The sequence below is a fragment of the Bufo gargarizans genome, chromosome 1 (assembly GCF_014858855.1).
Source record: "Bufo gargarizans isolate SCDJY-AF-19 chromosome 1, ASM1485885v1, whole genome shotgun sequence".
In the NCBI taxonomy this organism is placed as follows: domain Eukaryota; kingdom Metazoa; phylum Chordata; class Amphibia; order Anura; family Bufonidae; genus Bufo; species Bufo gargarizans.
This window is the reverse complement of record NC_058080.1, coordinates 657,051,745-657,066,395: the sequence shown is the minus strand read 5'-3', so window position 1 is coordinate 657,066,395 and position 14,651 is coordinate 657,051,745. Positions and strand designations below refer to the sequence as shown.

The 14,651-nt window shown below is 48.4% G+C and overlaps 1 protein-coding gene across 1 annotated transcript in view; it reads left to right on the top strand.

Annotated features, from left to right (window-relative positions):
- The first annotated feature begins 1,429 nt into the window (after nucleotides 1–1,429).
- FAM151B (family with sequence similarity 151 member B) overlaps nucleotides 1,430–14,651 on the top strand; it is a 67,824-nt gene continuing 54,602 nt past the window's right edge. The window contains exons 1-2 of the mRNA XM_044291692.1: nucleotides 1,430–1,605; nucleotides 14,288–14,413. Of these exons, the coding sequence (XP_044147627.1) occupies nucleotides 1,464–1,605; nucleotides 14,288–14,413 (268 nt within the window). The 5' untranslated portion in view covers nucleotides 1,430–1,463. The remainder of the gene's footprint in view (nucleotides 1,606–14,287; nucleotides 14,414–14,651) is intronic.

The following is a 14,651-nucleotide window of genomic DNA, read 5'->3' as shown; positions in this document are numbered from 1 at the left end:
TGGTGCGAGTTTAACTGAACGCATCCTGAACGCATCCGGACCAAATCTATCACGCTCGTGTGAACTCAGCCTAAGGCTACTTTCACACTAGCGTTCGGGCGGATCCGTTCAGAACGGATCCGCCCATAATAATGCAGACGGAGGCTCCGTTCAGTACGGATCCGTCTGCATTATTTTAGCAAAAAAAAGCTAAGTGTGGAAATAGCCTGGGACGGATCCGTCCAGACTTTCAATGTAAAGTCAATGGGGGACGGATCCGCTTGAAGATTGAGCCACATTGTGGCATCTTCAAACGGATCCGTCCCCATTGACTTACATTGTAAGTCTGGACGGATCCGCACGCCTCCGCACGGCCAGGCGGACACCCGAACGCTGCAAGCAGCGTTCAGCTGTCCGCCTGTCCGTGCGGAGGCGAGCGGAGCGGAGGCTGAACGCCACCAGACTGATGCAGTCTGAGCGGATCCGCCTCCATTCAGACTGCATCAGGGGTGGACGGCTGCGTTCGGGTCCGCTCGTGAGCTCCTTCAAACGGAGCTCACGAACGGAATACCGAACGCTAGTGTGAAAGCAGCCTAAGGCCCCATGCACACAGCCGTTGTTCACAGCCGTGTGCGGGCCGTGGAACCGCGGCCTGGATCCCTTCCTGTGAGCTGGAGCGCACGGCGTCACTGGTTGCTATGACGCCGTGCGCTCCCTGCTGCCGCCGCTATACAGTAATACACTGGTATGATCTATACCAGTGTATTACTGTACTGTGCCGGCAGCAGGGGGCGCACGGCGTCATAGCAACCAGTGACGCCGTGCGCTCCAGCTCACAGGAAGGGATCCAGGCCGCGGTTCCACGGCCCGCACACGGCTGTGAACAACGGCCGTGTGCATGGGGCCTAACAATGCCTGCCCTTGTCTGCAAAATGGACATGAATAGGACATGTTCTATCCTTTTTGCGGACGTATGAATGCATACTGAGTCATTTCCATTTTTTTCAAGCCTCATTGAAGTGAATGGTTCCACATACAGACCTGTAAAAAAATGGAAATGGAAAAAGAATACGTTTGTGTACATGAGCCTTTATACTGTGTCCATATGCCTCCTGCATACGACGATATCCAGACAAGAATACCACAGGTTCTAGAATTTGTGGAACAGGTGCAGAAATGATGAGATCCGTGTGCTGTGCAGATTTTTTGAATAAAGAGGTGTCACTTGCACTGTTTGTGGTTCACATATAGTAGGTGGTGGGGATTTTGCCACTTTTTAGGATCTCCTTGATAGTCTCAAAAGTTGGCAGGTACACACTAAACTGTTCACCAGCAAATCACATGTACTTGAAATTCCAGCTCTGACCACACGGGGGCGCGCGCCTCAGAATCGGAGCTGGGACTATAAGCCGTGAGTACAGGCGGAGGCCACGTGCTCCGCCCACTTCCCAGGTCGCTGGGCGCTGTGCACATCTGCGCTTTAAATGAAGAGGCGGTTGCAGTGGTCGTGGCTGCGTATCGCTTGCTGCACAGGAACGGTGCTCGTCAGTTACCACCTGGTGCTCATCACTTACTACCTTCTGTGCTGCGACGTGCCCCCGGGTCTAGCTATGGACAAGAGCCGTGGTAAGGAGCTGTGCGGGATGATACCGCAGTTGTCAGAACATGTGTCTGTGTGTGATGCGGGGTCGGGAGGGTCTCCCAGTGTGTGGCCGCAATGTCGCTCTGCTAGAGGGCTGCAACTGGTCACATATAATGATTGTCAATCGTGTTTGGGAGGGGGGGTCACAAAAAATCCAAAGAACATTTTTCATTTTGTCGCAAGTCGGACATAGACCACAATGCCATTCCCTTGAGACTTGTGTGTTGCATCCACTCTGTAGTAAAATCTTCCATTTATTTCCACATATTTCAATCCAAATACAGTCAGGGGCGGACTGGGGAACTTAAAGGGGCCCTGGAAAAATATCTAAAAGTGGCCCCGTGCTGTAGGTGGGTGCGAGTTGAGAGAAGTTGTGGCAACAGAAGTAGGTGGGACCTTCAATACCACAGTGCAGCACAAGATACCGCCCCCGCCGAAACCAGATACCACAGTGCAGCACAAGATACCGCCCCCGCCGAAACCAGATACCACAGTGCAGCACAAGATACCGCCCCCGCCGAAACCAGATACCACAGTGCAGCACAAGATACCGCCCCCGCCGAAACCAGATACCACAGTGCAGCACAAGATACCGCCCCCGCCGAAACCAGATACCACAGTGCAGCACAAGATACCGCCCCCGCCGAAACCAGATACCACAGTGCAGCACAAGATACCGCCCCCCCCGCAGAACCAGATACCACAGTGCAGCACAAGATACCGCCCCCGCCGAAACCAGATACCACAGTGCAGCACAAGATACCGCCCCCCCCCGCAGAACCAGATACCACAGTGCAGCACAAGATACCGCCCCCGCCGAAACCAGATACCACAGTGCAGCACAAGATACCGCCCCCCCCGCAGAACCAGATACCACAGTGCAGCACAAGATACTGCCCCCGCCGAAACCAGATACCACAGTGCAGCACAAAATACCCCCCCCGCCGAAACCAGATACCACAGTGCAGCACAAGATACCGCCCCCGCCGAAACCAGATACCACAGTGCAGCACAAGATACCCCCCCCGCCGAAACCAGATACCACAGTGCAGCACAAGATACCGCCCCCCGCCGAAACCAGATACCACAGTGCAGCACAAAATACCCCCCCCCCCGCAGAACCAGATACCACAGTGCAGCACAAGATACCGCCCCCGCCGAAACCAGATGCCAGAGTGCAGCACAAAATACCCCCCCCCCGCAGAACCAGATACCACAGTGCAGCACAAAATACCGCCCCCGCCGAAACCAGATACCACAGTGCAGCACAAGATACCGCCCCCCCCGCAGAACCAGATACCACAGTGCAGCACAAGATACCGCCCCCGCCGAAACCAGATACCACAGTGCAGCACAAGATACCGCCCCCCCCCCCCGCAGAACCAGATACCACAGTGCAGCACAAGATACCGCCCCCCCCGCAGAACCAGATACCACAGTGCAGCACAAGATACCGCCCCCGCCGAAACCAGATACCACAGTGCAGCACAAGATACCGCCCCCCCCCGCAGAACCAGATACCACAGTGCAGCACAAGATACTGCCCCCGCCGAAACCAGATACCACAGTGCAGCACAAAATACCCCCCCCCCGCCGAAACCAGATACCACAGTGCAGCACAAGATACCGCCCCCGCCGAAACCAGATACCACAGTGCAGCACAAGATACCGCCCCCGCCGAAACCATATACCACAGTGCAGCACAAGATACTGCCCCCGCCGAAACCAGATACCACAGTGCAGCACAAAATACCCCCCCCGCCGAAACCAGATACCACAGTGCAGCACAAGATACCGCCCCCCGCCGAAACCAGATACCACAGTGCAGCACAAAATACCCCCCCCCCCGCAGAACCAGATACCACAGTGCAGCACAAGATACCGCCCCCGCCGAAACCAGATGCCAGAGTGCAGCACAAAATACCCCCCCCCCCGCAGAACCAGATACCACAGTGCAGCACAAGATACCGCCCCCGCAGAACCAGATACCACAGTACAGCACAAGATACCACAGTGCAGCACAAGATACCGCCCCGCAGAACCAGATACCACAGTGCAGCACAAGATACCGCCCCCGCAGAACCAGATACCACAGTGCAACACAAGATACCACCCCCGCAGAACCAGATACCTCAGTGCAGCACAAAATACAGCCCCTGCAGAACCAGATACCTCAGTGCAGCACAAAATACAGCCCCCGCAGAACCAGATACCTCAGTGCAGCACAAAATACAGCCCCTGCCAGTATTCAACTCTATCATTTCCCTTAGGGCTGCGATACAGTTGAATTCAGGCCACCATGTGCATAGGAGAGAATCAGACTGGTATGTACCTGGCTGGCGGCCATGAGAAGGGCTCAGTTGGCTCTCTCGCATCGTCCCTGTAGGGTCTATAGCCAGTCCGCCCCTGAATACAAGGGCACTTGGATTTGGACTTGAATATGTGGAAATAAATGGAAGATTTTATTATATGTTGGAGTCAATATTTTGTCTTCAGTTTAGGGACACTTCAACATGCGACAGGAACCGGTGCATGAAGTTCAAAGGGGTGAGCTGGCTATTACTTTATATTGTTTCCAGGGGCAGACTGGCCCTGGACCCTACAGGGAGATTCCTTGGTTGGCCGATGCCCAGGGGGAAGCCCGAGCCCTCCTCACGGCCACTGGCCAGGTACATAACGATCTGATGCTCTCAGCAATAATTGATGCTATAAGTACCAGGTACTTATGCACTTGGCTGGTGTCCACCAGTGCACTCCTGAATCCAACTGTATCACTGTCCTCAGGGCGGTGATAGGGCAGTAGTTTATGCTGCACTGTGGTATTTGGTTCTTCTGGGGCAGTATTTTCTGCTGCACTATGATATTGTTGGCCCCGCCTACCTCTGTTGGCCTTGTCTACTTGTGTTGCCCCGGCTTCTGTCAGTTTGGACCCGCCTACGACATGGGAACCCTTTTATTTCTTTTCCAGGACCACTTTTAAAGGCTACCGTATGTAAACTTTTTAAGGCATTTTTTGTTTATAATTGCACTTTACAAATTTTTGGCTAAAAATCATATTTTCAATTGGCCTTTATTAAAACTATTATTCCATTCTGTCACAAAGGGTTAACTGTTTTTCTAGCTGTGTGACTAGTACTTTCACCTTCACTTTGTCCTGGTCATCTAATAAACCTCATCTCTAAACTACTAAGGGGTCCTAAACACTTATTAAAGAGGACCTTTCACTAGTTTAAAAACTAAAAACTAACTATATCAGTGGGCAGAGCGGCGCCCAGGGGTCCCCCTGCACTTACTAGTATGCCTGGGCGCCACTCCGTTCGCCCGGTATAGGCTCCGGTGTCTGCAGCTCCCTCTGTTGTACTGGACGGATTTTTTTGTATTAGGCGTGTCCCTTGCTGCAGCGCTGGCCAATCGCAGCGCACAGCTCATAGCCTGGGACTCCCAGGCAAAAAAAAAAACGGATCCCTATTTCGACCATCTGAATGAGCTCCAGTTCTACATGTCTAACTTTTTGTTGCTTCAGTTCTCTCCCCATTGTAGGGCAGATGATCAGGGATGATACCCCCGTTCATTGGGTGGAACATTCTTTCATGCAGGCAACTAAATTATTGTTTCTGGGCAGCAGATAGTGCAGTCTAAGCAGTGCTCTGCTGCCCAGAAACGATGAGTCTGGGAACGAGCGATCGCAATAGCTTATTCTCATATTGTGGAGCATGCAGCGCTTCACCACCATTGAACGACCAGCCACTTGTCGGCAAGGAACGATTTCTCCCTGATTAATCGGCTGCTCCTCTGAGCGCGTAATGCCGCCGTTAGTTTTTTCTCTAGGTGAAAACTGCCATCCTTCCGCAGATCGGTGGGGAGAGCAGTAGCTCGTGAATAATCATGACTCTTGACAGGCAGCTGTGACTCTCTACCAGACCCGGACTGCGAAGATTATACTGCTAGTTCTTTGCATTCCCTTAATATTGGCTCATGAGTGACACCCCACTGAAATCAGCATGTCTGTTACTACTCAATGCTGCCTTCAGTGAGGGAAGCTTAAAGTGGATGACAGGTTCCCTTTAAGTTCCTTTGTAACACCAATACGAAGGATATAGGCTAATGTATAAATGAATTAGTAATCGGTCACAGAGAGAGCTGAGCCGTGGCTCCTAGAGCCTCATTTGCATGTATTAAAACTTTCTTTTTCTCAGCAATGCGGGCACATATGAACATGGGACCAAGACGGATGTCTTCATCTGCCAAGCGCACATGTAACAGGTCAGCCAGGTTCATAGGTACAAATCTGCTGACCGGCGCCCTTTAAAACAATCTCCTTTATGTTCAGAGGGCAGAGTATCTAACATAATGAAATGTAACATGATTCATCAGTACACAACTACTGACTACTTTCACACTTGCGGTAGCCTTTTCCGGCAGGGGAACAGCCTGCCGGATCCGTGCTACCGCAAGTCCACCATGCTGGCGGAAATCCGCTCTGACCCATTCACTAGAATGGGGGCGGGCCAGGGGTCCGGCCGCAGCATAGCAAACATGCCGAGAGGTGGCCGGACAAAGACCGCAGCGTGCTGTAGTTTTATTCCGGCATGTTTGCCGTGCTGCTGCCGGACCTCTGCCCACCCCCATTATAGTAAATGGGGTCAGGGCGGATTTCCGCCAGCACGGTGGACTTGCGGTAGCACAGATCCGGCAGGCTGTTCCCCCTCCTGAAGGCTACAGCAAGTGTGAAAGTAGCCTTACAAGAAAGGTAACACTACATTATGGTATGCAATCAAAATAATTAAACATGATTGGAAAATGCTACAAAAAGTAGAATATCCAAGTGGTCACGATCGGATCTTCAGAAATGCCATTGATGTAAAATAACACACCTGAAAGGTCAGAAAACACCACTGCAATAAAAAGCCTGTTTGTCCTGTGTTTAACATTTCCCATAGACTTCAATGCATTCTTTTTGCCTAAAAAATTGCAAAACCCCTCAAAAGTACCAAAAAAAGCACAGCCTAACAGCAGGCAATGTGACAGTTAAAAAACAAAACACTGTTAAAGTGTTCCTTCTTTTCAAATACCAGGTGCTTTAGAACAATTTAAAAAATGGCTATGATAGTGGACATAGTTCATCCGGTTATCATATATTTTACGCTTTGCCAGCAGCACATTGATCTGTGTAAACGGGGTGTACTGCACACAAACAATGAGCCTGTATGAAGAAGAATGATCGTAGTGGCGATCATTCATCCTCTTGCAGAGGAGATGATTGCTGTTTGTAAATGGCCCTGTAAAAGGACACCAAGTAGGATGCCTGCGGGCAGCTTTTATAGAGCAGGAGGAGCTGAGCAGATTAGTATCTAGTATTATGGGAAAAGATTCAGTATAACTTGTCATTTAATAAGTTATATATCTGTTCATTCTGGTCTTTGAAGTCCAGGGGGCGGTCCTATCAGTGGTTGACAGCCATAAGGTACTTTCACACAAGCATTTAAGTTTTCTGGTATTGAGATCCGTCATAGGGGCTCAATACCGGAAAAAAATCAATTGGGACAAAACGTAACTGAACAGAATGGAATGCTCCAAAGTGCATTCCGTTCCGTTCTCATATCTGAGAGCAAGCCGCAGCATGTTGTATTTTGCTCTCTGTCCTGGGAAACTAATCAAGACGGATCCGTCATGACCCCCTATTGCAAGTCAATGGGGACGGATCCGTTTTCTCTGCCACAATAGAAAACTGATCCGTTCCCCAATGACTTTCAGTGGAGTTAATGATGGATCCTTCTTGGCTATGTTAAAGATATGTTAAAGATAATACAACCGGATCCGTTCATAACGGATGCAGATGGTTGTATTATCAGTAACGGAAGCGGTTTTGCTGGACCCTGCCTGGTCCAGCAAAAACGCTAGTGAGAAAGTAGCCATAGAGAGCAGGCTGGCAATCACTGACAGCTCCTCCTGCTCTATAACATGCTGCCTGCAGCTCCGAATCAAGTTCAACCTGACAGTTTCCCTTTGAACACGTAGATCAATTATCTTTAATAAAACTAGTTCTATGGGTGCTACCAGTGAGACATGCTGATAATTACCGGATTACGAAATGAAAATAGTGGGAATATTCGCTTAACCGTTTCATGACCACTTGCATCTACTTTCTTACTGTCTTTTCTTGTATGAATATATATTGTGCCATGTATCGATTATATTTGGAATACTATAAGATTATTCATAATTACATAATACCCATTAGTATCCTACATAGCCCAATTGAGGGGGACAAGTGTTTGTTTTGTCCATACATTACCTGTCTCTTCTATCCCTGACCTACACGAGGGGGTCCGACAGAGGGATCCACATGTGGATCCCCACAAATTGCCAGGCTGCATCGGTACATGCTACTTGTTTCACCTAGCATGTACAGGCAATTAGTGGTGATCTGCTGCCAGACCCCCTCGTGTACGGACAGCTTTAAGCCTCATGCAGACATCTGTGAGATACCGGACTAGCATTGCAGGAGCTCCTGCAATGCCAGTCTAGGATCTCGCGGACCGTGTTCGACGGACTTCTGCATGAGGCTTTAGGCATGGTTTACACATTGCTTTTTAAAAATGCATGCCTTATTACCATGATGGCGGAGTTTCCTTACAGGGGCCAACAGTGTGGAAAAGGCTACCACAAGTGTGAAAGTAGTCAGTAGTTGTGTACTGATGAATCATGTTACATTTAATTATGTTAGATGCTCTCTGCCCTCTGACCATAAATGAGATTGTTTTAAAGGACATCTGTAAGCAGTTTTGTACCTATGAAGCTGGCTGACCTGTTACATGTGCACTTGGCAGCTGAAGGCATCTGTGTTGGTCCCATGTTTATATGTGTACCAGGTGGTGTAAACCTGATCACACCCAGCCCTGAGTATAGCTGAACCGTGCCCTTTGGCACAATACAGAAGAGGACTGCCGGCGAGCCCCAATCCTCTACTGCACCTGTGCCGGATACTGAAGGACAGGTTGCAGCGCGAGACTTTAGGAGAAGTCAGGGCACTGGGAAAAGTGCACATAGGTCATTTAAAACAATAGCAATAAACCTGAACAAGACAAGTTACAAACTGGTAGAGCAAGGAGAGAGGGCTTACAATCTACAAGAAATAGGAGAAGGAGACAGTAGGTGAGGATAAGGGCTCATGCACACAAACATATTTTTTTGTCTGTGTCTGTTCCGGTTTTTTTCGCAGCCTGCATTTGCACATAGAAATGAATCCGTGTGCATTCTGTGTCCGTATGGCCGTTCCTCCAAAAAGAATTAGAACATGTCCTATTATTGTCCGCATTACAGACAAGGATAGGACTGTTCTATTAGGGGCCAGCCCTTTCCGTTCTGCAAAATGCGGAATGCACTCGGCCGGTATCCGTGGTTTGCGGATCCACAATTTGTTGTGTGCATGAGCCCTAAAGCTTGTCATAGGTGGTATAGTGGTAAAGGTGGTCTTACGGTGGGTTTTTCAGTTTTCTTTTGAAGGTTTCTACAGTAATTGAGCATCTAATATGTTGGGGTAGAGAGTTCCAGAGAATAGAGTAGAGAAGGAGGCCTTGTAATGATTGGAGATTACCAGTGGGGATGTACCGGGAGATCAGGTCGCAGATGTATGGAGGAGACATGTTGTAGACAGCCTTGTAGGTCATAGTTAGTTTTTTGTACTAGATTCTCCGGGCAACGGGGAGCCAGTGAAGAGATTGGCAGAGAGATGAGACAGAGGAGTAACGGGGTGAGAGGTGGATTAGTCGGGCAGAAGAGTTGAGGATAGATTGAAGGAGCGAGAGACTGCTAGGTGGGAAGCCACAGAGCAGGATGTTTCAGTAGTCTAGACGGGAGATAATGCGGGCATGTACAAGCATTTTTGCAAACTCCTGGTTGAGGAATGTGCGGATCTGAGAGAGATTTTTGAGTAGGTCTGTTGGCGGGGCTGCATGAGATGGGGCAAAGATGATAAATTATTTTTTTATCCATTATTATTATAATTTATTATTAAAGCGCCATTCACATAACAGACAATTGCACTAATCATAAACAAGACACGTTACAAACTGGTACAGAAGGAGAGAGGGCCCTGCCCACGAGGGCTTACAATCTACATGGTATGGGAGAAGGACACAGTAGGTGCGGGTAAAGTTGGTCATGGCGGTATAGAGGCAGCAGGGTCACTGGTTGTAGGCTTGTCTGAAGAGGTGGGTTTTCAGGTTTCTTTTGAAGGATTCCACTGTAGGTGATAGTCTGATATGCTGGTGTAGCGAGTTCCAGAGTATGGGGGATGCTTGGGAGAAATCTTGGAGTCGATTGTGGGAAGAGGTGATAAGAGAAGAGAAGGAGGTCTTGTGAGGATCGGAGAGTGCGTGTGGGGATGTATCGGGAAAGTAGCTTAGATATGTAGGGAGGGGACAGGTTATGGACAGCCTTTTATGTATTTTAGTACTTTGAAGTGGATTCGCTGGGCAATGGGGAGCCAGTGAAGGGTGAGTGCTGGCTGATTCGATTAGTGAAGGGATTGGCAGAGGGGAGAGGCAGAGGAGTAAAAGGGTCATCGGTGGATTAGTCGGGCAGCAGAGTTGAGGATAGATTGGAGGGGTGCGAGAGTGCTAGATGGAAGGCCACAGAGGAGAGTGTTGCAGTAGTCTAGGCGGGAGATGATGAGGGCATGTACAAGCATTTTTGCGGATTCAAAGTTAAGGAAAGCGCGGATGCGGGAGATGTTTTCGAGTAGGAGGCGGCAGGTGGTGGAAAGGGCTTGGATGTGTGGTCGGAAGGAAAGGGCAGAATCCAAGGTCACTCCAAGGCATTGGACTTGGTTGAATGGCGAGAGTGTGCAGCCATTGATCGTGATAGGTCTGTAGAGGGGGGTTGAGCAAGATGGGGGAAAGATGATGAATTCTGTTTTAGAAAGCGACAGGCAAAGAAGGATGATATAGAAGATAGACATTGTGGGATTCTTCATAGTAAGGTGGTGATGTCTGGACCAGAGAGGTAGATTTGTGTGTCGTCAGCATAGGAGTGATACTGAAAGCCATGGGACTATGAGCTGTCCCAGGCCAAAAGTGTAGATAGAGAAGAGCAGGGGTCCCAGGACAGAGCCTTGTGGGACACCAACAGAGAGGGAATAAAACAAGGAGGTGGTGTGGGAGTGGGATACGCTAAACGTCCGGTCTGTGAGGTATGATGTGATCCAGGAGAGGGCCAGGTCAGTGATGCCAAGAGATGAGAGAGTTTGCAACAGAAGGGAGTGGTCAATAGTGTTGAAGGCAAAGGACAGGTCAAGGAGAAAGAGGACAGAGTATTGTTTCTTGGTTTTGGCTGTTAGTAGGTCATTGGTGACTTTGGTAAGGGCAGTCTCAGTCGAGTGGTGGGGTCAGAAGCCAGATTGTAGGCGGTCAAAGAGGGAGCAGGAGGAGAGGTGAGAGGACAGTTCAGAATGGACATGTTGTTCAAGTAGCTTTAAGGCATACGGAAGAAGTGATATGGGGCGATAACTGGAAAAGAAGATGGGTCAAGTGAAGGCTTTTTGGGATGGGTGTAATGGTAGCATGTTTAAAATCAGAGGGGAAGACACCAGAGGTTAGTAATAGGTTGAAGAGATGAGTTAGGGCTGGGATAAACACTGTCGTGAGGTTAGGGATGAGGTGGGATGGGATTGGGTCAAGTGCACAGGTGGTCAGATGAGATCTGGAGAATAGAGTGGAAAGTTTTTCTCCTGTAATGGTGGAGAAGCAGGTTTTGGGAGAAGAGGACCGAACAGTTGTGTAGCGGGTCTGTGGGGACTGTGTAGCGAAGCTTTCTCTGATGTTGACTATCTTTTGTTTTTGTTTGAAATATTTGGCAAAGTCCTCAGCTGAGAAGAGAGGAGAGGGTGGGGGCGCTGGGGGACGGAGAAGGGAGTTAAAAGTGTTAAAAAGTTGTTTTGGGCTGTGGGCCAAGGAAGATATGAGAGATGAGAAGTAGGCCTGTTTTGCATCAGCGAGTGAGGATTTGAATGTGAGGAGGGATTGCTTGTATGCAGTGAAATGATCTTTAGAATGGGATTTCTTCCATCGCCGCTCAGCAGCCTTGGAAGCCTGTCTGAGTTTTTTGGTCAGGTCGGTGTGCCAGGGTTGTCTGTTGATTTTTCGGGTTTTGTTGTGTGTGAGGGGGGCAACAGTGTCCAGAGCTGTACTTATTGTGGTGTTATATAGGGTGGTGGCAGCATCTGGGTCTTGGAGGGAACAGATGGTAGAGAGTGGGAGAAGAGAGTCAGAAAGCAAGCGAAAGTCGAGATGTTTAAGGTTCCTGCAGAGGTGTGCCAGTGTGTGGACCGGGGGAGCAGCAGAAGAGACCAATGAAGAGAAGGTGAGTAGGTTGTGGCCATATAGGGGGAGAGGCAAATTAGAAAGGTTAGATAGGGAGCAGAGGCGGGTAAAGATAAGATCCAGAGTGTGACCATCTCTGTGGGTGGGAGCTGAAGACCACTGTGATAGGCCGAAGGAGGAAGAGAGTGATAGGAGTTTAGAGGCGGCCGAGTGGCAGGTGTCAATAGGGATGTTGAAGTCACCCATGATGATAGTGGGGATGTCGGCAGAAAGAAAGTGTAGTAGCCAGGTGTTAAAGTGGTCAAGAAAGATGGTGGCGGGCCTGGGGGCGGTAAATGACGGCTACTTGAAGGTTGGAGGGAGAGTAGATGCGAACATAGTGTACTTCAAAAATGAGGTGAGCGTAATTGAGGGTGGCAGTGGAGTTGGGCTGTAGGAGCAGGTATTTGATAGGAGAAGACCAACTCCTCCACCATGTTTGCAGCCAGGGCGAGGGGTGTGAGTTAATTGAAATCCACTATAAGAGAGTGCAGAGGAGGAGGTGTCAGAGGGTGTCAGACATGTTTCCGTGAGACCCAGAAAGATAAGGTTTTGAGAGCTAAAAAGTTCATGAATGTAGGACAGTTTGTTACAGACAGAGCATGCATTCCATAATGCTCCTGCAAGAGGAACCAAAGGAGCAGGGGTCAGAGGAATGGTTATTAGGTTTAAGGGGTTGCAGAAATTTGTAGAATGAGATTTGTAGTGGGACATGGAGGTAATAGTGGGGATTTGCTGAGGGGGGCCTGGATTTGGAGAGATATCAGCAATGAAGAGAAGCAGAGAAAGTGTTAATAGGTGAGAATAGGAGAGGGAATGAGGTATCTGTGTGTGTTTGGGAAGGAAGTGTTTTATGTTGTCAAACAGGTTTGTGCAAGCGGTCAGATGAGAAGGTAAGATGGAGGAAGAGATAAATAGTGCCTTGCTGGGTGAATGGATGTGGTGGTATTTCAGGAGGTTGTGGAAAAGTGGGAAGAGCAAGATGAAAAATTGAAACATTGTTTGCAGTAAATATCTCTGTAATTACTTGTGGTCCCCTTCTGGTTACATTCTAGTATATTTCAGTATGTGCACTTAAGAGTTGCACTTGAGAGATGTTGCATTTGAAAGCCCAAGGTCTGGAAGACCTAGGAACTTAGATTTATACCACTCAGTGTTCAATCAGGTGTGAACAGGAGGGGCCTACATTTGGCCTAATCAGGGAGAACAAGATACAGGGGTGAAATAGTCAATGTAAACAAATACTCAATAAATCCAGCAGGGAAAGATACATTAATAGTTCAGTCAAGACATACCAGGATTTAGAAGGAAAGATGAGTCCATGTTAAGTTTTATGGCCCTTGCAGACGAGCGTGTCCGGATGCGTTGCGTCTGCGATCAGGGAAAATCGTGTGAGTAGGTACGCAATTGCAGTTAGTTTTGACTGCGATTGTGTTTCAATGTTCAGTTTTTATCACGCGGGCGCAATGCGTTTTGCCCATGCGTGATAAAAAACTGACTGTGTTACCCAGACCCGAACCCGGACTTCTTCACTGAAGTTCAGGTTTGGGTTAGGTGTTCTGTATATTTTATTATTTTCCTTTAAACCTTGGTTATAAGGGAAAATAATAGCATTCTAAATCCAGAATGCTTACTAAAATGTGGCTTTAGGGGTTAAATAAAATAAAATGAATTAACTCACCTCATCCTGTTGTTCGCGTAGCCGGCATCGTCTTCTTTCTTCTTCTTTCAGGATCATTCATTCTATAGGGCCTGCATTGCGTTAAAAACGCAGAATATAGAACATGCTGCGATTTTCACGCAACGCACAAGTGATGCGTGAAAATCACCGCTCATCTGAACAGCCTCAGTGAAGTGAATGGGTCCGGATTCATTGCAGGTGCAATGCGTTCACCTCACGTATTGCACCCGCACGGAATTCTCGCCCGTGTGAAAGGGGCCTTAGAAAGTGAGAGGAGGAGGATATAGCAGACAGGCATTGCGGGATTCTGGATAGTAAGGTGGTGATGTCTGGACAGCATAGAAGTGATACTGAAAGTAATGGGACTCTATGAGCTTTCCCAGGCTGAAGGTGTGGATCGAGACTAGGAAGTGATGTTCAGGGGCCAAACCAGTTTACAGGTAAAACATGTTGATGTAACAGATCTCACTTATAAAAACAAATGCAGTTGCAGTGAAAACACATGCATTTTTAATTATCTTTTTTTTTTTTTTTTTACTAAGTTAATCTGGGCTCAGGACTGTGCCTCCAGGACTTGTGTCCTATTACTGTGCCTCATAGATGTTCATTTTTTGGTCTTGTTAGATCCATGGAGTGAAAGTATATTGGACTATTTCTTGAAGAAAGATCTGATAAAAGCCAGAGATGGAGTAGAAATAATCTGGGAGCATGCAGCAAACAGCAAGGAGAAGTTACGCCAGGCGCTGCGGAGTGAGTAACGTATTGGTACCCCATGTATATCACAGGACCTTATATGTATAAGAGTCTGATCAGCGATGTAAATGTAAGGCCCCTTTCACACAAGTGAGTTTTACGTGAACGCATTGCACCCGCACTGAATCCTGACCCATTAATTTCAATGGGTCAGTGTACATGAGCGTTTTTTTTTCACTCATCAGTTCTGCGTTGCGTGTAAAACTCAGCATGTTCTATATACTGCGTTTTTCAC